The sequence below is a fragment of the Arachis hypogaea genome, chromosome 17, assembly GCF_003086295.3.
Source record: "Arachis hypogaea cultivar Tifrunner chromosome 17, arahy.Tifrunner.gnm2.J5K5, whole genome shotgun sequence".
NCBI lineage: Eukaryota > Viridiplantae > Streptophyta > Magnoliopsida > Fabales > Fabaceae > Arachis > Arachis hypogaea.
The window spans coordinates 119,358,336-119,381,906 of NC_092052.1; the positions used below are offsets into that span (position 1 = coordinate 119,358,336).

At 35.0% G+C, this 23,571-nt stretch overlaps 1 protein-coding gene across 2 annotated transcripts; it reads right to left on the reverse strand.

The window, feature by feature from the left end:
* Positions 1–20,486: 20,486 nt before the first annotated feature.
* Positions 20,487–22,377, reverse strand: LOC112765738 (heat stress transcription factor B-4). Of its 2 annotated transcripts, XM_072223456.1 has the most exons (3): positions 22,028–22,377; positions 21,685–21,944; positions 20,487–21,595 (listed from the first exon to the last, which is right to left on the reverse strand). In XM_072223456.1, the coding sequence occupies exons 2-3, from the start codon at positions 21,931–21,933 to the stop codon at positions 20,828–20,830; spliced, it is 1,017 nt and encodes a 338-aa protein (XP_072079557.1). In that variant the 5' UTR covers positions 21,934–21,944; positions 22,028–22,377; the 3' UTR covers positions 20,487–20,827. The 2 variants fall into 2 exon arrangements, with proteins under 2 accessions (XP_072079557.1, XP_025667384.1); XM_025811599.3 differs by having other exon boundaries at positions 21,685–22,376.
* Positions 22,378–23,571: the final 1,194 nt, after the last annotated feature.

Below are 23,571 nucleotides of genomic sequence, written 5' to 3' on the forward strand. Positions count from 1 at the left end.
CATATCAGTCACTGAATTCAATTCAATCCCAATTTTTCAGGAAACAAGTCCAAACAAGATCCGTCAGAACTCAAAGGTATCTAACAAAATCAAATTAAAGCCCAAACACTTAGTATCTAAAACCCAAGTCAAAATATCAAACAAACAACATGAGTCAAAATACTTCATTCTCTTGTAGTATTTTATTGAGGTCAAAAGTTAGAATAGAAGCATTATGTCCAGTAGAAATAACCTCATTAGAACTATCGGCTGGCACAACGTCTGCTTCTTGCATTGCATCTTAAACTAGGGGTGCACAGGTCCGGTCCGGCCCGAAGACCCGGCCCGGGCCCGAAGGATTTCGGACGACGAAGACCCGGACCCGAAGTGACCCGAGGTGGACCCGGGAAAAAAAATGAAATCAAGCAAGGAAGTGAAGCCGGGACCGGGCCATGGCTCGGGTCACCCGGACCTGGCCCGGTGGCCCGGCCATATACACAAAACACGTTACAGATTGCAAATTAGGGCACAACACACATTCAGTCCATTGACTCCATTCTCCATTCACTGCCTCCCTCAGCAGCTCAGCCATTCAGGCTCACTCCGGCACTGGCTGTCCCCACTCCCCACTCCCCTGACCTCATCTACTCTCCCCACGACCCACTCCCAGTCTCGCAGCACGCACCACGCAGTCGCCGACTCCTTCCGTTCTCGTCTCTTCTCAAGCCTCCATGTTTCACCCCAGTCACTGGCGAAGCTCTTCGTTCAACGGACGACGGTGACGACGTACGGTGCTGCCCTGCTTCTCGGTGACGTGACGTTTTTGTGCTTGGCTCAGTCGTCCTCTTCTCTATTACTGCCCCGCCGTTGCTCTACTCTGCTAGTCCTGCCTGCTCCCTCTGCTCTGCTCTCTTCTCCGGTCTTCTTCTCAGGTCTTCTTCTCAGGTAAGTAATTAATTTTATTATTTTATTAATATTCTGATTAAGGATTAGGGTTTTTGATAAACAAAATTTGTGAATTTTGGTTGTAGGTGTTGATTTTCATTATTAGAACTCTGATTAGGTGTGGGTGTTGATGTGTGTTTAGCTAATTTTTGTTCTGATTCACTGTTTACTATTTAGCTGATTTATGGGTTTACTGATTCTTTACTGATTTGGTGTGGGTGTTGATGTGTGTTAAATGATTTGTTTAGCTGATTTTTTTTTTTTTTTGAGTTGTTCTTGATTACTGATGTATTCACTGATTATTTGTTCTGTGTTTACTAATTTTTTTACTGATTACTTGTTTTGTGTTATGATAATTAGTTACTGATTATCTTGTTCTTGATCACTGTTTACTGTTTAGGTGATTGTTTACTGATTTTTTACTTATTTCTAAATTATTACTTGTGTTTACTGTATGTTTACTGATTTGTTTTTTCATGTTTTATTATAAGATTTCTATCTTTCTGATTTACTGATTATTGTTGAATTTGTTTGTTTAGGTAACGAACAATGGGAGGAGGAGATAATTGCATTCCTCCAGAAATTATGGAGGAGAATAAAACAATGGAAATTGAAGCTGAAAATATTGTTGTTCCTGCTATTGATGTTGCCACAACTCCTGCTGAACCACAAGTTAATGAAGAAAATAAGGATACAAACCTTGAGAATCCAGAAGCTGCTCGTAGGGGAAAGAAATCGTATGTTTGGCAGCATTTTACTCAACTTTCGTTAACTGAGACAAAGGGACTGCACCAAGCTAAATGTAATCATTGCCAGAAAAAATACGGTTGTCATCCTACTAAACATGGCATAAATTCTCTAAATAAGCATTTAAAGAGTTCTCATAAGTGGATATTTACTAAAGCGGGGAAGAAAGGGACACTTCATTGCTACATGCCCAAAATTGAGGAAGAAGAGGATCTATGCAAGGCTTTTAAGGGTTATAACTTAGAAGATTGTAAGAAGTCTGTAGCTGAGTTTGTTGTACTTGATGAAATGTCGTTTAAAGTTATCGAGGGGATTGGGTTTCGTAAGATGTTAAATCGATTTGAGCCAAGATTTACGGTACCATCTAGGATGACAGTCTCAAGAGATTGCTTTCAACTTTATTTAGATGAGAAGAAAAGGCTACAAGAATGGTTGGAAAATTCATGTGCTCGGGTTTGTTTGACAACAGATTGCTGGACATCAAATCAAAATTATACTTATATGACCTTGACTGCACATTTCGTTGATGAAGAATGGAAGTTACAAAAGAGAATTATAAATTTTTGTCAAATTGAGAACCACAAGGGTGACATTGTTGGAAGAGAAGTCGAGAAATGCTTGAGAGAGTAGGGAATTGAAAAGGTTTTCACAATCACGGTAGATAATGCAAGTTCGAATGATAGAGCTATTACTTATCTTCAAAGGAAATTAGGTGCAAGAGGTGGGTTGGTGTGTGGAGGAAAGTATATGCATGTGAGATGCTATGCTCATGTTCTTAATTTGATAGTGAATGAAGGAATTAAAGAGCAACACACTTCAATTGAAAGCATTAGAAATGCTGTAAGGTATGTTAGGTCCTCTCCTCAAAGGACTAAAAAATTTAAAGATTGCATTGAGGCTGAATTAATTGAATATAAAAGTCTTGTGTGCTTGGATGTTCCAACTAGGTGGAATTCTACCTATCTAATGTTGGAACATGACGAGAAATTTGAAAAAGCTTTTGATAGAATTTATGATCAAGAACCTGATTTTCTTAGATGGTTTGGAGAGGATAGTGGGGGAAAAAAGAAATTTGGTCCACCTACACCCCTTGATTGGCAACATGCTAAGTTATTCATGGATTTTTTGAGAGTCTTCTATGAGATAACTTTGAATTTCTCATCTTTCTTGCATGTTACATCTAACATATGTTTTCATGAAATTGCATCTGTTGCTTCTCAATTAACATCTTGGAGCCAAAATCAATCTGATTTGTTAGGAAGTATGTCATGCTCTATGAAACATAAATATGATAAATATTAGGGACCGGTTGACAAATTTAATCCATTGTTACTTGTTGCTGTTGTATTGGATCCTCGGTACAAACTAGATTATCTCTGTTGGTGTTTGGAGGATGTTTATGACAAGGAAGTATCTACTAGCATGACTGGTGTTGTTAAACTCACATTAGATACATTGCATAAGTTTTATGAAAAAGAGGTTGTCGATAATAAAGGAGTGGATGATGGTGGAGATTCAGCTAGTATTGTATTGGATGACAATATTAAAATCTCAGCCGGTGCCAAGGGCATTTCTGAAAATCGAGTGAATATGTGGAAAAAACAAAAAAGAGAGAAGGCTAATGCAGATAGCAAGTCAGATGTGGAGAGATATTTGGCCGAGGATACTGTGGAAGATGAGAATTTTAATATATTGACTTGGTGGAAAGTGAATGCTTCAAAATACAGGATTCTTTCTCTCATAGCCCGTGACATCTTGGGTATTCCGGTTTCAACTGTTGCTTCTGAATCATGCTTCAGCACCAGTGGACGTGTGCTTGATGTCTTCCGTAGCTTTTTGTCACCATTAATGGCTGAAGCTTTGATATGCATCAAAGTTGGTTGTGCCCTTCTAAACAAGACGTTGGAGATCAAGAGTTTGATCAATTTGATAACAGTCAGAAGATTGTTGAAGGTACATTTATGATATCTTTATTATTTTTTACTTATTTATTTCAAGTAATAATCTTTTATATGAAAAATGAGTAATTTTATATGTTTTGTAGGTTTCACTAATGCATCCACATCACAAGGAACAAGTTGACAACATTATTGTCTATTGATAGAGGATGATTATTCTTATGAATTGTAAACCTTAACATTTTATGTTTAGAATGCATAAGACTTTAGACTAATGCATATTATTGTGTTATTTGTATTGACTTAAATATTTAGTGTTATTACTTATTAGACAATATTAGTATTAAATTATTGATTGTGGTAATGCTTTGGTATTGATTGTGATCATGTTTTAATTTTGAAGAAGGGTTGGTTCTTGTTATAATTTTTTAAGTGAATTTTACCATGTTAAATAATGGTTAGAGTTTTCGAAATTTGGATATTTTTACATGTTAGCTTACAAGAAGGTATCAATGTAATGTACTGTTAATGGCCCGGTTTTCACCTGGTATAACTGTGGCCTGAAAGAGTATTGGTTTCATCGGGTCTAGGGCCGGATTCGGGTCTAATAAATAGACCTGGTCTATATTTCAGGCCGGGTCTGGGTCACCTCAAACCCGGCTTCACCCGGCCCATGTGCACCCCTATCTTAAACTATCTCCCCTGTTTCTTTTGGAGTCTCTTGAATCTTGTCCCGATCTAAACCTAAAAGATACATCATAGCCAATCAAGTCCAAGGTATTACAAATTATACAAAAAAACATGGTTAAGCTTAACACTATAGACATCTTGTTTGGTTTACGTACCCAAAGTCGTGCAAGACCTCTTTCTATAAGAATGAATTCTTCCCAGACGCAATTTCAAGTTCAACAATAAGACTATCCTCATAGCATGCCTGCACAATATAAGACAGTGCAGTTTGAAGTAGTGTAATAATTGGAAACTATAAGTCATCAACACAACTAACCAGAGGCACTTTCCATTCAACATCAGCAACATTTCAAGCTTCGGGGCAACTAAAGAATATGCCAACTGGAAACCATGGTCACTAATTAAATAATAAAGTGCGAAAAAAAACCATAACAGAAATTGAGAAGCTCATTATTAGTTAACAATTATATAATATGAAAAAATCATACTCATCTCTCTCCCTCTCTCCCAATGTCCTCCCCCTTTTTATTTCTACCCTCTCTCTGCCATATTAGGACAAAATCATTTTCTCTGCCTAAGTGAGATGGAATCCATCCTTCAATGTCTTGGGATGTAGTTAAATCACAAAACAAGAAATTAGAAGGCTATAGAGGAATTTTTCTCTAAAATGCAAATAACTGATGATCAAAGAAAGCAGAATTTGATATGGACTAAATTACAGTTCAAAGAAAGCAGAATTTGATATGCAGTTCAAAGCTTCAAAGGTAAGGACTAATACATTCACTACCAATAAATTACAATAGCAAGCTATGGATTTCAAAGTATGCCATTTGTGTTATCAGGTATGAAAATCTCTATAGTCCATTATGTTTCTTCTGTTTTCCTGTGTCCACTTTTTTGTTTATATTACAAAAATGAAAAGTTGGAGCTGAAAATTCATACAAATAAAATGGAACCAATACTTTCAACATGAAATCAAGAGCATGTGTTATGTGTATCAGATCAATAAAAGTAGTAGATTTTAACATGTATGAAACTATTTGTTGGAACTGGAGACAGAAAGTAAAGTACATTGATGAATCACAAGAGTACAAGATAGAGAGGATTTTAAGAGACAGATGTCAAATAACCTACTTTATACACAATTACTTCTAGTTAAACTACTCAGTCAAACCACATTCTAAAAAGAGGATCCTAATCCTAAGACTAATTTGAGATTACAGTATTAGATATAATTGAATATAAATAGGAATTTCATAATTTGGCTTTGCTAAACTATTGAGGATCTAAAGCACTTTTCTCCTATAGAAAAAGAACAGGAGGTGAGGCAATCCTCATTGTTCCTGAATTGAAATAGTAGGAAGAAGTCAGTCAGTAAAAATATATTTGTTTCAGTTTTCATAAATTTGAGTTGGAAAATATTGAAAAAAGCCAGTTGTGGTATCATGATGAATTTATATAAGACTTGATCATCAAAATCTTGATAATTCATACACTTGGTCCTTAAATCCAGATTTTACCTTCACCTCCTCCAATATTTGGTGTGAAAGAAATATGTCTGTGTTTGTTATGAACCCAAAGCTAAATTTCTTGCGGTACTTTGTTCCGAATTGAATCAATTCCTACAATGTTGAGAGTCTCAAAAAATGTAAGACCTTTGGCTGTGTCTTTTGTTTACAAGATAATAAAACCACCAAAATGACTATGGCAGTTCAAAAAAGTAACAGACCCTTTTTTTCTGGTCAGACATATGAGATCGTACCATCCTAATTTCTCCAGTCACTATACTAATAGCATCACCTATATGCCTGTGTGCTGAGAACGCATCCAACCATGAGTTAATAGGCAATTTGTTGAACTAAAAGTCTCTTGCGAATGATGTTGCGTGCTTCAGCGAAGAGAATAGAGATGCCTGTTTCATCGTCTTGCAAAATGAGATGCTAGAGCCGCAAAGAAAGAGGTCCCTCTCTTCTAATTTCCTTGATAAGTCCAATCACGTCAATCAATATATAACTCCAAGTACAGTAGGTTAAACAAATGACAAATGAGAAAAATTTAAGATAAAATAGATTATTAATATCACTTTCCAAGTGGATCAATAGTCACTTGTAAGTAATATAATTCAAGTTTTTCCATGTTCTAATTTCTATTATATGATAGTTGCTAATTAATAATATTGCAAGTGTCTAACTCTTATCTAGACTATACATGGAGTAATAGTATACATGTCTTATATTGGTAATTAAATACATCTATAAATCAACAGCCTCTTCGCAAGTATCGATGGCATCAATGATGGATTTTTCTAAATCATCATCCCTTCTCAATGAAAAACCCTCGACGTCACACTCAGACAACCCAGTCAAATTCGGTTGGGGGGAAGTTTGATCTCACAATGTTCATTATCTTCACCCATGTCCAACAAATCTCTTGGCTTCACATGGACTACTACAATCTATTCCTTATTAACTTCATCATCCATATAGTATACAAGGTGAGCCTCGGATGCAAGAATGTATGGTTCATCAACTTCTCAATCACTGACTTGAATCGGATGAGAGAAATTGACCACTGTGTCCCAAAAAGTCCTGTTTTATGCCTCTACCAGAGGTGGTGTTTGTCCAGATACATCTAAACAAGATGACTGTGAGTTGACCACTGTAATTTAACTTAATGATGTTCACTAGTTTTCCATAATACAAGACGCTGCCAACAACATTACTGTCGCGCTTGCTTGCATAACTCCTAGTGTCAGAAGTGACATAAACCCCGCTATTCTGGGTTTTCAACCCTTCTTCTCTCAACAAAGTTTTAAACTTAAATCCATTTACGTTGTAAAATATAAAGTGACTAACTTGAACATTGGGGCCACATGCAAGCCACTGCAATTCGTTCGAATGCCTGATGCTTCCCAATGGAACTTGGCAGGGAACAATTATGTGTTTCATCAGTTTGGGATACAAACGACAGAACACTATCGAATATGTAATGGATTAATCATAACAGGATTCACCTCATGCTTGAACCACTTGGGAAATTCTCTGTGCACAATGCTGTCTATGTGAGACTGAGACCTTGTCTTACTTCGCAACTTTTTCTTTGTGATGGCCCTAAAATCACTGGATAGATCACAACCGTTTCATGTCAGGATCTCCAACTATAGCAGGATCATTTTCCTATTTCATAATTTCATATGCACTTACTCTAAGAATTTTTTCACAGCCGAGCAATTGACCAATACGTGACGATGAGCTTGAAATTTTTCAGTTGGTGTGAGAGTGTAAAAAGAAGCAGCCCCCATAGCCTTTCTAACATCTGGGAATATGGTTACACTTTCACTAGGCATAGGTTCACTCGGTCGATCGTCAACACGCATTGGTCGATTAATCCGACTCTTGACATTATCTAGATATCTTGAACAGAATATAAGAATCTCTTCAGATAAGTATCCCTCTACAATTGAGCCCTCTGGTTGTGATCTATTATGCACGTACTGCTTGAGACGACATAGGTACCTTTAAGAATATAACACGTGACTTAGTCTGTGAGGGTTATCGGAAGAAAAAACGTAAAAACAAATTTGTTTGATAATTATCTTTCAATTGGCTACATTGACCGATAATGCACTGGGCCACCAAGGTACACCTCCTTGACCAGATGCACAGTCAAGTGAACCATGAGGCACAGAGTATAGACCACATGTTCCTTAAGAAGATGAAGTTGTTGAAGGTCTATAGATTTGCTGCATATTCGGCAAAAAAAGGATGATAAATTCGCCAGGACAGAAGACACTGGGGCAGGCAATGCATTTCTTAATGCAATTAGCAGTAGATGTTCCATTAGAATGTGACAGTCGTAACTTTTCAATCCCGATAACTTGTGCTGTGGTAAGTCAACACAGCGAGAAATATTGCTAGAGTACCCATCTGGAAAGACTACATTCTTGATAGTCCTTAGAAAGGCATCCTTCTGTGGATTGGACATAGTACAGACGACAGATGGGTACTTTCCATCTTCCCGTGGCCACAAATCATGCTTGATTCCCATCAACTGGAAGTCTTTTCGAGCTTTAAAGTGGTCTTTAGATTTACCTTTCTCGTTCAGTACGGTAAAAACTATGTTGTCACACACATTCTTCTCTATGTGCATTACCTCAAGATTGTGACGTAGTCCATTGTTCTCCCAATATGGAAGCTCAAAGAATATACTCATTTTCTTCCAAGGAGACTTGTCTTGCATGGCAGTTTGCTGTCTGCGTGTCCTTTTCCCAGCAACCAAGTGCACCTTGCCAAGTTGGACATGCACATCCTCTAATTGTCTCATAATGTCTCCACTAGAGAATTTGATAGGTGGACCTCTATTCTCTATCTTTCCATTAAATCTATCCCGGTCTTTTCTATATCTGTGGTCATGATTCAAAAAGCGACGATGAACTATGAAACACTATTTCTGACTGTGTGTGAGCTGGTTAGTCTCATCATCCAAATTACATCCAAGACAAGCTCTCCCACCGTACATATTCCACCCAGATAAGTTGCCAAAACCTAAAAAATCGTTGATTGTCCACATCAATGCAGCATACATCTTGAAGGTTTTTTTTCTTGTTAGCATCGTATGTTTCAACACCAACCCACAACTACTTCAACTCATCGATCAAAGGTTATAGGTAGACATCTATATCATTTTCAGGCATTTTAGGACCAGGAATAATCATAGAAAGGATAAAGGTGGGTTTCATGCAAATCCAAGGAGGTAGGTTGTACGGAATAAGAACCACGGGCCAAATAGAGTACTTCAAGCTCATGTTTCCAAAAGAGTTGAAGTCATCACTAGCTAAGGCTAAGCGAACACTGCGCAGATTGCCAGAAAAGTCAGAATATCTTCTATCAAGTGCCTTCCATGCCTCGCCGTCCCTTGGATGCCTATACATACCGTTAGAGTTACGACCTCTCTTATGCCACAACATGTCAAAGACTATCTTACTAGACGTGTATAACCACTGCAATCGTGGAACAAGGGGGAAGTAACGAAGAATCTTCGCCGCTTGCGGTTTTCCATTCTTCTTAACAACCATGATGATCCTCACTCTAGAGTTCTTCTTAGTCTTTTGCTTCCATCTCGATGTCCCACATCATTTGCATTTAGACAGCTATTGGTCGCTGCCCTAGTATAGCATGCAGTCATTTGGACATGCATCTATCTTCTTGTTCGCGATACCAAGCTTTCTAATAATCCTCTTGGCATGGTGCATATTGCTCGGGTACTTGCATGCTCAAAGGCATCCACCAGTAACTCCAATATCATCCCGAAGGCCTTGTCGCTCACTCCGCACATGGACTTTATATGATACAGCCTCACAAAGAAAGACAGCTTAGAGAACCTTGAACATCTTGGGTATAACTCCTGCTCTTCATCATCGAGTAGGTCATGAAAATTGCGGGCCTCGCAACTAAGTTTATTGTATAAGTATGGCAACTCTTCCACATCCCCTCTAGCATGTTCATTCTCTGAGTCTTCTTCATCGCCATGGAGTCTTGGAAAGTTGAATGCCTTGTGTACCATGTCAACATTGGGGCACCGAAGTTTCTATCGGGTTCTGTTTCTTGACCATCAATAAAGTTCTCTTCTACGTGTCTCTCACCGTGATGTACCCAAAATGTATAACTAGGAGGGAAAGATTTTATCAGCAAATGATCGTACGCATCCTCTCTAGTTTGGAAAAGGCAGAACTCACACTTCGGACATGGACAATGGATCATCCAATCGGATGATGCATTGGCAAATGCGAAATCCAAGAATCTGTTCAAATTGTTCCTATATTCTGCGCCATCTCGTGGCTTTGAAATTCAACTCTTATCAATATCTAATTTAATGAAATAATAGAACAACGAATATTCAAATAATAAAGTCAGACTACTAGAAAAACTTAACAATAAATCTTAATTAAAAATGAAAATATATACTATGATATAGTCATACTATTTGAAATAAACTGGGAGAATAACTCTTAAAACGAAAAATAGAAAATACAGTTACTAGCATCCAGGATAATACGCAACTCACAAAATTATTCGAAAAAGTTGCTTACTCATTGAAAAATTCTGCACTTTCTAAAAAAATTACTAGAAAAAAAAAACTCTGTTCCAAAGCCAAAAAATTGAAATGAAAAAGAAAACTTTCTTACAAAAAAAATAAGAAAAGAGGAGTAAAAGTTAAGAAAATACTTAAGACAAAAGCATAATATAAGCAAACAATCCAACTTAAAAAAATACGGACTTAAAAATTGTTATAGTTGGATAAATAAAAAAATAAATAGACAACTATAATTAGATATAAAAACATTAGTGACTAAATTAGTTATCCACGTCACACTTATGTTAAATACATATCAAATAACCCCAACCTCTATTTAAAGAATCTATATGCCGAATCTCTATCAGGCAGTCAAAGATGAAACATATTTGTGATATGTCTAATTCTCATAATTTGCTGTGAATTATGATCTTAATCCTTTTGCTTCTCTCTTAAACGAGTCAAGCTTTTCCTAATATTCTGAGAAAAAGTAATATTAATTAAGTGCAGACATTTCTTTTTTTTTTATTTTTTCATGTTTTAAAAATCTTTTAAACTCATGCAGTAGTGAAACATAGACCAAAAGATTACATGAAAAGATTATATTCCCACAGATAATACAAGGCAAAAAGCCTTTGACAAAATAACGAGGAAATTAAAGAAACACCTGCAAGACTAGCAATGGTATGGTGTACACACGAACACAACAGAGTCACAAATTTATACCCAAATTCTTACATATGGGCACTAATTAAAGCCTCAGAATTTATATAAAGATTTGTTCAGGAAAAAGAAAGATGCTCAGGAACATCATTTAGGGAATTGAAATCGGAGCAAATGAAATTTCACAACAATAGCAAAGATAGTAATCACTAATAAAAGTCATAGACAATGATTACAATAAACAGAAAATAAAAGTTCAACAGTGAGCAAGGGAAAGAAATGTTTCACAATAAGCTAATCTGCTAATTATATATTTCATTTTTTCTTTTACCATTGAAACATGTATGTTTGCGAGATTGTGTCAAAATCATGCTACTTATATGCATCGAGCAAGTAACAAATATGCACAGCATCAACATCAAACTTAGTAAGTGTTGGGAATAAGACACGATTCCCCCTTGAGAAAACACCTTTGACAGAGAAATCTCAAAGCAAATATCTAACTACACCTCCCAACACTCTCAAATCAAAGAGTACAGAGGAAAAGAAAAATCAGATACAAGCTTAAAGTGTTTCTGACTGGTGCAAAAACAAATGGAGAACTTAGCCTCATATTTATAGTTTAGGCCACCCACTCCATTTGCTATCTTAAGCAATGTGGGACTAATTCAACCAAATCCTAACAGTAAGCTACTGAGCTTGCATGTAGAAAGTAAATAGCTCATAAAGGAAAAAGTGAGTAAGTTAACAATGCTAAGATCTTTTATGAAGTGCAAAGAGAAAAAAATTTAGAAAGTCAAACATTAGGTAGATTGCATACATACTAGATTGCCTTAAGTAATAGTTTCGATCGTAAATACATGGCATGCCATAACACTTTGATGAATTACCAATGCCGCCGCTACTATGACAATGACTAATTCAGAATAATTTCCAGCACTAGTTCATTAAAATAATTCTGCACATTCGAACACATAAATATAGCCCCCTGGGCATGGGGAAGGAGGGTCATTTGCTATTCAATCAAGACAGCGAGAAGAAAAAATTCTAACAGGTTCCATACAAGGGAATCTTGTGAGGTAATTGCTCAACCGGATTCTTTATCTTCAACAAGTTTTCTTTCTCCCTATTACTGCTTTTTAGAATCATTTTGTCTCCCTATTACTGCTTTTAGAATCATTTAAGCAGATGAATTAGTATTAAAAGAACCGAATCTAATGATAGATCAATCAAAGATAATGCAACAAAGGAAATATTATACTCAACTAAACATAAAGAAGAAAATGTAAAACTTCAACTGCATACATAATCTAATTGAATTAGGCATAAATTGCCAGCCCTGAAAAAGATCACTCATTTGATTCTTAGTAAGATAATTTGATTGAAAAAGCATTGTCAATGCAGAAATCAAGTTATAAGCAATTCACCATATCTCCAATACATTACCCATGAAACATAACACTATTGTAACATTTATAATGATTCCTACTATAGACGAGTTTTCAGCAAAAAATATTTTGGAGAGAAAGAAAAAAGCATAAAAAAAACCTATAATTAAAAGCATTGATATACATGACTAAAAATAGCAACTTATTGTTAGCAGTTTCAAGTTACAATAGTAAATTTAAGGAATAAAAGGTGAAGAAACTAAATGAGGTCAATCATCATATGGGACAGGTATTCCTGTAAGCATTGATTGCATGCCAAGAACATGTTTCATAAAATGGCACCAAAGAGAAACAGGAACAAATTTTTAACATCCTTTTTAACAATTCCAAGTAGCAATATGAAATAACATGCAATATCACTTTCAAAACCATGACAGATAAAAGAAACAAGGCAAATACAATGAAATTTATGGACAAATAAAATAAGTTACAGTCGGAAAGAACAACCTGCTTTGAAAGTTTTAGAGAAATCATAAGGAACTATATTTCCATCTTTAATTATCAAATAACAGCCCAAACTTTAGCATAAACAAGCTCTTTGATTATTAACAGAATTTTTATATTTCAATCAATATAAGGATGTCGAAAACACAGAAGGATCCAGTAACACTTCACTCAATTTAATTCGTGTTCAAAGTGTTCCAACAGTCATATATAAATGGGCTTCAAAGTTGCTACTTTTCTGTTCATATATTTGATAGAATACACAATATTCTTTCAATATAGAAGTGGATTCTACTAACTTTATTCAATCACACAATCATGCAAGAAGTAAATTCTTTATCGCCAAATAGAAAAGGTAAAAATGGATACCAAGATCATATTGCATAGTAACAAAGAATTTTTCATGAGACTTGAGCTGAAGAATTAGGGTAAATCACTATATTAACCCAAGGGGATAAAAAATTACACAAATCCGCCAAATCAAAAATTATTTCATGAATCAACCAATGCATATTTCTATATAATTTGAATTAGGTTGTTTCGAACTTGATTTACATGTAATTCAAATCACCTTGATTCGAATTACACACACGCATACACTTACTAATTCGAATCAACCTGATTCGAATTACACACATACAATAATTCGAACTAGGGTGATTCGAATTACACTCTAATTTATTAAAAAAATTAATAATTTATTAAAAAAATTATTAAAAAATTAATAATTAAAAATTAAAAAAATATATATTTTATTTCATGCATTAAAAAAAAGCTAACAAAATATTTAATTACGAGACTTCTTTAAAATATTAATGAGCTATCAATTCGAATTCCATACAATACTCTTTTTATCTATTTTTAATAGCTCATGAATATTTTTTAATAAATTTTTTTAAATTATATGGTGAGATATTACATGATTCGAATTACACATAGAGAAGTTCGAATCACTCTGATTCAAATTATATGGTGAGCAATTCGAATTATATATAATACTCTTCTGCCATTCTTGATAGCTCATGAATATTTTTTAATAAATTTATTTTAACTATACCACAAAAAAATATTTTATTCTATGCAAAATAATTTAAAAAATTGATTAAAAAAAGTTAGGAGTACTATAAAAATTTGTAATGTTCTAATAACTTAGGTAAATACATGCATGTATAAAACTTTTAAATAAAATACTCTACATAGTCAACAATAATTTAGAAATTAAAGAAAACATTTTATTCCATCCAAAATAATTAAAAAATATATTTTATTCTATACAAAATAATTTTAAAAAAATGGCTTAAAAGATGTTATGAATATTATAAAAGTTTGTAATATTCTAGTGATTTAGGTAAATACATGATAAAAATATATTTTCTTTAATTTCTAAATTATTATCGACTATGTAGAGTATTTCTTTAATGTCCTAAGTCATTACAAATTTTTATAGTACTCCTAACATCTTTTAAGCCATTTTTAAATTATTTTGCATAGAATAAAATATTTTTTTATGGTATAATTAAAATAAATTTATTAAAAAATATTCATGAGCTATCAAGAATGGGCAGAAGAGTATTTATAGAATTCGAATTGCTCACCATATAATTCGAATCAGAGTGATTGAACTTCCCATGCGTAATTCAAATTATGTAATATCTCACCATATAATTTAAAAAATTTATTAAAAAATATTCATGAGCTATTAAAAATGGACAAAAGAGTATGGTATGGAATTTGAATTGATAGCTCATTAATATTTTAAAGAAGTCTCGTAATTAAATATTTTGTTAGCTTTTTTTAATGCATGAAATAAAATATTTTTTTATTTTAAATTATTATTTTTTAATAATTTTTTAATAAATTATTAATTTTTTTAATAAATCAGGTTGTAATTTGAATCACCCTGATTCGAATTATTATATGTGTGTAATTCGAATCAGGTTGATTCGAATTAGTGGGTGTGTGTGTGTGTGTAATTCGAATCAAGGTGATTCGAATTATATGTAAATCAAGTTCGAAACAACCTAATTTGAACTATATAGAAATGTGCATTGGTTGATTCATGAAATAATTTTTGGTTTGGCAGATTTGTGTAATTTTTTGCTCTCCTTGACTTATTTAAGTGATTTGCCCGAAGAATTATGCAAAAAGAGAGATAGAGAGTAAGGCAGAGAATATATTCAGTCACTACTGATCCAAATATCAAGACTCAGGAGGTTCAAAAATTGGGACAAATTTTTATCAGACTAGGATTCGAACTAAAATAGTAAACAAATTGGAAACAAGTAAAATTAAACTAAATTGGTGCAAAGATATTCGATCAACAAGCAAAATGATTAAATTGAAACAAACGTACAAAGACAAAAGATGAAATTGAAAAAACAGAAAAAGAGGGAAAAAGTGAACCAGGAAGAGGGGAGAGGGAGCGTTCGAGCGGTGCACAACAGGGCAAGGGAAAAAGATGACGACGACGACACCGGGATGGTTGGGAAGCCACGCGACGACACCGGACGTGCACAGCAGAGGGATGAACAACGGACGTGCCTCTCCACCTTCCTTTTGCGCGCGTGAGCTCTGTGGTAGCTTGAGCAAATCCGTGACGAGGAAGGATGTAGCGGCAGCAACTAATGAACAGAAGGTATACGGCAACAAGGAGTCTTGAAACTGGTGATTCACGCCTTTGCCCCATTTTGGGTTCACGCGAAAATGAGGAGAATGGCCCTGGCTTCACCCAATTTCGAATATGAAATCAAATTGAGCAAAATGTTATTTGCGGCGGTTGATACACAAAACCACCACTATCTTGATCAATCTTTGACAGAGACAAATAATGCTACCAGAATTGCAGCTACTCAATCAATTTGTGGCGGTTCGGAAAAATGCCGGCAATTTTTCGCTGCAATTTTCCGTTTCCCTTGTAGTGCCCTTTAGTCCATAATGAGAAATTACAAAATGAAGATGGATCTGGAGAGGTAGATGCTTCGCAATATAGAAGTCTCATTGGAAGTCTTCTTTATCTAACTACCACAAGACTTGACATCATGTATACAACAAGTTTACTATCAAGATTCATTCAAAAGTCAAGTCAGAAGCACTATGGGCTGCAAGAAGAATTTTAAGATATTTACGAGACACAAAGGATTATGGCATTCATTATAAATCTACCAAAAATCTAAAACTACTTGAATATACCGATAGTGATTGGGCAGGATCAATTGATGACATGAAAAGCACTTCTGAATATGCATTTATACTAAGATCTGGAGTATTTTCTTGGGCATCAAAGAAACAAAAAACTGTGGCTCAATCATCTGCTGAAGCTGAGTATGTTGCAGCCGTAAATGCTACTAGTCAAGCATTATGACTAAGGAAAATATTCGAAGACATAGGAGAACAACAAGAAGAACCAACAAGTCAGCAACAGCAATAGCAATAGCAATAGCAATAGCAATAGCAATGGCAAACAATCCAGTCCATCATAGTAGAACCAAGCATATAGCTACTAAGTATCATTTTATACGAAAAGCTACATTGAAAAAAAAAAAAAGATAAAGATCGAGTATTGCAACACAGATGAGCAACTGGCAGACATTTTCACTAAGGCACTATCAAGATCAAAGTTCGAATTATTTCGAAAGATGCTTGGAGTTACACAAATGTGCATTAAAGAGGCGTATTAATAATGCTTATAGAACTTTCTAGAATTTTCATGATCTTATTTCATAAAAATAAATCTAGATATTATGATGGAGAAGTCTAGAAGTTAAGTAAATAAATCAAATATTAAAAATATCTAAGATTAGTATCTAGAAATATCTAGGTTAATATCTAAAAATATTTAAGATTTAGAATTATCTAGAATCTAACTTATGAATCTTATAGATAGGCCATCATGAAGTTCTTTATAACTAATTAACAAACATATCAAATTCTACTAGTCTTTGTACTCTCTCCTTAACCCATTAATAATATAGGTAATGGTAGGTAGACAAAAAAAAAACAGACAGAATTTGTCTTATTTAACATTAATTAATTGTCGCAACAATTAATGAATGCTAAATAAGGTAAGTTATGGCTATTTTTAGCTGATTTTCTTTGGTTATCAAACATTTCCGTAATAATATAACTACAAATTTCTCAAATCATTCATCCAAACTATTTATTTATCAAAACTATCCTTACTACAATATTCAAGTCCATATACACTAAACCAACATCAAACTATTTCATAAAACTAACATGCTCTATCCCCACTATACTTAGTCTCAAATAAACACGTAATATATAGTTTAGCCTGTCTCTTTATTTCTTTGAGTGTACGAATAGTTGCTTGATTCGTCACACCCCTAATGTTTCAAGCTATAATAATCATAGAAACATAAAGCTAAGGAAAAGAAGAATTATACTCTTCAAAGAGAACAAGGGTACCACTGTACCAGGGCAGGCTGCGCCCATTAAGCACATTGCATACCCCCATTTGTAATGGAGGGTCTTTCTCTATCTGCACTGCTCCATATTCTTCCGTACCTTCACCTTTTTTCATATCGAACCATTGCCTCAACAAATTTACTTGAGTCAAGTGACTCAAAATTAGGGGGTGTAGGATCAGGAGATTCCTCTCTAGAGAGGTTCTGGTTATTGTCTATCATCAGTTTCAGGTATTTCTGGTGTGGAAGCGGGGCTTAGTGAGCTATTATTTGTCCAATTCTCTTGGTAATGGGCAAATAAATTCTGTTTTTGTGGGATGAGGTTGGTATTCTAGGTCTGGGAGAGAGGTTGGCTTTGCGCAAAGGTGTTCTGGGCTGTGTTGTTTTGGGCTAGTATAGTACTGATTTGTTGCTATGTTTGGCAGTGTTTTTACCTAAGTTAGGTTGGGTTTGGGCATTGTTAGAACTGGGATGGTGCTTTGGGAATTTTTGCTTGTGGTTGAGTTGCTTGAAACTAAGGCCCAGTTTGGATAAACAATTTAATTAAGTTACTTTTGAAGAAATAGTTTAAACAATAAATGCTTATATTAAAAGTAACTTATAAATAAGTTATTTTGTATTTGGTTTTTTAGTTCTAAAAATACTTATTTTAAGAGAAAAGTGATAAAAAGCTTTTTATTATGAGAGAAGTCATTTTTTTAACTTCTCCTTAAGCACCAAAATAGTTTTTTAAAAAGTTGTAATTTTGTTTTGAAAATTGTACCAAACGGACCTATCCAAACGGACCCTAATTCCTATTTAAGCTGAATAGAGAACTGAGGCCCACAATTGTGGATCCTTGTCATATTTAACCCATATAAGCTATAACAGGCCAAGGAGGACAAGTTGGGATAACTCATAGTTTGTTGCCCAATGTGAGACTAGCATTTCACTAAACCAGAAGTTTATACTAGAAAGTGTTGGGCTACACGATGATGGCTGTTCTTGGCCCATGCCAATCTAGAAAGCATTAAGGTAAAAGTGGTAGAGCAGGCAAAGATTAAAGCAAAGCGAAACTCAACGTTTGTAATTATTTTGTCCCTCATTTTTTTAGTTTTTCCAGGATCTCATAAATAGCAACACATGTATGCTATATGAACAAATAATAAAATGCAGTGTTAAAGAGAGTTTCTTTAACAAATTTCAACAAATAATAATGCCGTGAGAACTCACTTTTAGTGAGTGGTTTGGATACGGCTGTTTAGCATATTCAGCAATCTCAAATGCACTAGAAAGTCTATAAACCGCTTGATAGGCATCCACTTTTGAAACCCATCACTCGTTTTTTTTTTTTTTTTTTTAACTTTCTTAGCTTCCAAATTCCACAGCCTCTAATTGCCCTTTGCCCCTACCTGGGCTTTCCAACCTTAATGAACCTTATCTGACACTCCACACCAAGTTGCTTGCTTATACACGTGTGACACATACCCGAAATTTAAATTAAAATATAAGATATAAGATACAAGGAAAAATATATGTAGATACACACACTTGCCTAAACTAGGTAGCTAGGGTTAGGGCTTTCTTCTTTTTAATTTTTACACTTTTTGTTGTTATGATTTTTGATACAAAATTATCCCACCTTTATATTTTATTTTATATTCCTCCTAAACTTTAACCATATCTTTATTCCTCAGGAGACCCAAAAATACATCTTTCTTATCTTACTTTCTCTGATGTCTCTCACAGTTTCTCTGTTTGAGATTTTAAATGTACTCTCATCCATGCTGGCAGGAACATATATGCATACGAAACCAAATCATCATGAGTACTGCAAATACAACAACAACAAAAACACTAATATTTTTAAAATTTAAAACCCTGGGATGAAGGTGTAGATAGCGAGTGAGGAATTAATGGATGCATAGAGAAGCTTTTTCTGGGCACTTTACCCGTATAGGGATGTAGGACTATGACAATGCGACCAGAAAAGAAGACCCAAACTAGAAAGAGAAAGATTCACGAACTTGCATACATTATTGTTCGATGTTCACTGTTCACCTACCGGTCAAACAAGCAAAATATAATAATAACATAAAGTTGGAAAAATTAAAGGGTGAAAAAAAACGTAAGAGAAGACCCTGATGAGTAGTGTGGAATCCGAAGAATAGTGGTATGCTGTGAAAACAGTATATATATTATATATATTCATCAGATGACTACTCAAAGTGGGGAAAGGCAAATGTATGAATCTGCTGGTCCTCAGAAGAAGCATAGAAGAAGCCTTGATAGAAACATATCAAACATCATTTTTAGTCAGTTTCCCCTCAAATTTCGCTTTCATAGAATAATTCACATCCTTGTTCTTTTCTTAAAGAAAATGTTCACTTTGGCTTCAAACTATATATTGTTCATTTCTTTCCTTCAAAATATACTTATTAACTTTGAATTAAGAAGAAATATAATATTTTTAACATATGATATTTAATTCTTTGTTATTATTGAGGGTGAGGGAGCGGATAGGGGGAGTTTCTCTCCCTGGCCTTCTGACAGATCATAAATGCGACAAGTAGAATTCTAAGTCCATGAACATATACACGTCATGATAACCTTTTTTCGTAACAATCGTAAATCATAGTTCTACTATGATCTATCTAGAGAAATAGTAAAAGATGATGATACAAAGAATAATGAAATATTAATTAGTATAGAATGTTTTGAAACAATGAGGACTAAATTAAACTAAACCAATAATGGTGTTTTTTATGAAACAAATGTGTGAAATGGTGTCAGCCTCCTTTATGGCATAGATCTGTTGTAATATCACTGGTCATTTCATGGGTTTTTGAAATTGAGAGACGACGAAGAAAGAAGACGATACAAAGTATTTCGTGTTGTTTCTTTGGCTTCGAACAAATTCGTACATGGATGCCATTAATTATTATCAATGTGGCTTCGTCAAAGAAAAGCCTTTGGAAATTTTGTCTTTAGGCCAGCCAGCCTGTTACATTCTCAGTTCTCAGCTTTTTACCCAATAAAACCCCTTCTCTCTCTCTCTCTCTCTCATTAATGAAACTGAAGCAAGCATGCAGAGATCAAAATTAGATGAAATAAATGGAGATCATGAACTAGACTAAAAGAAAATGATATGATCACACACAATGACACAATAATAATAAATTGCACCGGTGATGAAATAGGAGTTAAATAATAATAATAATTGATGGTTTAATCTAGTTGATACTAAAACCCACCTACACCAATGGATGGGATGGGGGAAACTGAAAGAAAGATAGTTTTGGGCACTAAGTTATATGTACACAGAATCACAAACAGTCACTCATCTCACGCACACACACGTACGTTTCCATCAATATCAGGCTACTCAAAACTGATGAAGGATCTCATTTTGCCTTAAAAGAAAGAAGAGAAAATTAAACAAACAAGACCATATAATATAACTAATATAAAAAAAGAAAGAAAGAAAGAAAGAAAGAAAGGAACTCTAGCTTTGGATTTTGAAAGAAGCCTTAGCTAATTAACAAGTAGTAGAAGGAGGCATGAGATTCAAGCCAAGGTCATCCTTCTCCAAAATCAAACGCGCCTTGTTAGTCTCTGAATTAGCGAGGTTGTTAGACCCATACTCAGGGTGCACCCTTTTCTTGGACTGAAGCGGCACTCCAAAAAGCTTGGTCTTACAGGGTGGTGGCGCTTCCACAATCGTGACGGAGCTCCTTGCCGTGTTGCTTGGACAGTTTTGAGTTTGAGAATAATACCCGAGAAGATTGTTCATCGGCCTTTGCAGCATTGAAACGTTACCATTAGCGGCACCGGAAGAAGCATATGAATGTGATGATGGCGTGTTACTGCAAAGAAGCAAAGAAGAAGAACAAGTGTTGCTTGGAGGAACTGGCTTCACATGGTTCTGAACGAAGTAGATTATGTCATTGTAGAGCTTCTTCATGTGTGCAAGCTCCGACATGAGCATGGTGTTGCTCCGCCTCAGCCTCTCATTGTCCTCCGACAGCGCCGTGACGGATGAGGTGTTGTAGCAGGGTGTGGCGGTGGGCGGCGGAGAGTCACACCAATTGGCTTGGTCATCGGAGTCGTTTGGCGGCGAGATGCTGAGCCTGCTTGAGAATGGAAAGAAAGAAGGAATCGGAGAGTGGTGGTGGTTGATGGCGGTTATCTGTTGAGGGTGGTGTGCGGTTTTTCTTCTATGGATCTCACACAGCAAGTGCTTCTCTCCCTTCTTGAAGAATTCATTAGCAAACTCCCACCTATCCGGAACAATCTTTCTGAAACCCTAATTTCATTAAACAAGTAAATTAGATAAAAGAAGTAGTAGTAGTAGTTGAAACAAAGTAGCATGTATGTGTGTGTGTGTGTACATACATAAGTATTGAGCTGGCGAACGAAACTTGAGAAGTTATTGTGTTTGAAGTAATTAGGAAGAAGATCTCTAGCGAACTCAGGAGGACGCCAAACGACGAAGGTGCTTTGGTCTTCTCCCCATGACACTATGTGATCGGTGGCTGGATCGTCCACCAGCTGGTACGTCTTTGTCAGAAACGGCGCCGGCACCGACTTGTTTGACTCTAGCGACAGTAGAATGCTCTCGCAGTTGTCTAGCAGAAGAGCCATTCCTAGTGACTCTGAGAATGAGAATGAGAATGGTGGTGTGGTGTGGTGTGGTGAGGTAAATAGAAGAGAGACAAGTACTAATTAGTATACTTACTTGCTAGCCGTGGTGGTGTGTGTGTAGTTAAAGGGATATTTGTCTGATTAGATAGATTTTATTATATATAAATATGGTTTCCTACATCGGTTATGGAGTGAGAGAGAATATGTGTCTGTCTGTCTGGGACTGTGAAATAAGGGCCTTTCAAGACAAACCCGTGACTCACTACTCACTACTCTTTCTTTCTTTCTATGTGTTTGTGTTGTGATACAGAGAGGGTTCTGACATTGATCCCGCGCACACCCACTTATAATCACGCACACCACAACACCAGGACCAACAACAACCTCCTCACACCAATGCTCTCATCCTTCTTCCCTTTTACCAATTGACCATTCCGCCCTCTCATCGCCTCCTTTATTCCATTGCTATTAGTAGTAATCAGTCAAACACTAACACTTACCTTCTTTTCACTCTTTTTTACTCTAATCATTTTCCCCCCAATCATTCCATTTCTCATGTTTCAGACCATAAAGTTCGTTTTACTACCATTATTTTAGTGTAACGCTCCGTAATATATTTATCTAACTATTGCATTACTATACAAAAGTGAACATGTAAGCTAAGTTCTACTATAGCTATTGGAATCAACAAGTATTTTAATTTTCAATGTATCCTGAAAATTAAGCGGGTGATCCAACCGATAAAATTAAAATTTTAAAAATTTTAAAATTTAATCGAAATTCAATTAGATATTATAAAAAATTATATTTATGCATAAAATATATAATTTTTTTCAAAAAAGCTTCATTAATTTAAATTGATTAACTTTTAAAAAATTAAATTGATTTAATTAGTTAAAATATTGTTTGACCAATTATTCTAATTTTTTGACTAATTCACTTATAAGATTTTATTTTAAATCGGATCAATTTAATAATAGATTTTTAATTAATTCGGCGGTTCGACCCGGTTCTCGTATCCAATTCCAATGCTGAAGATAAAAATCTCTCGAGAGAACGGATAATTCTGAAACAAAAATGATATTGACACGTTATATATCTTTGTTACGGGAATAAATTATTGGAATCAAGTAACCAGGGGAAGGAGGGGTTTGTTTTGTTTTGTTTTGTTTCATCACTTCACGTCAAACGAGTGTCCTCTTTTTCACTTTGTAGCTTTCCTTTTGTTGTTTAATGCCACCAACCAAACACAGTCTCTAGTTTCGAATCCCTATCAGAAAAAACATATTTCTATTGCTACAATCTAATCTCATCTCATCTCGTCTAGCTAGCAGGCAAAGGATACATCGAACAACGTGATGGGAATTAATTAAAGACTGTTCTGAGTTACGACACTACTTCCTTCTGTTGCTTCTCTTTTCTTCTATATCTTCTTCTTCTCCCTTCTTTCTTTTTTAATCTTATATATTCATCATCAATCATAAAAAATAACATTTTCAAACTTGAATAACCAACATCATGTGTGCTAGCTACAGACGTATGCTCTCTTCTTTGACCCGCTAGTACCTTAGCTTTTACTCGCTAGTCGCTACCATATAATATACAAATAAATAACACACAAAAAAAACCTATTTAGGT

Bases quoted from the DNA above. Each gene is read 5' to 3' on its own strand.
- LOC112765738 (XM_072223456.1), bottom strand. From the start codon at position 21,933: ATGGCTCTTCTGCTAGACAACTGCGAGAGCATTCTACTGTCGCTAGAG. The intron at 21,596-21,684 runs GTATGTACACAC...TAATGAAATTAG, and splicing joins TTCGCCAGCTCAATACTTAT to GGTTTCAGAAAGATTGTTCC.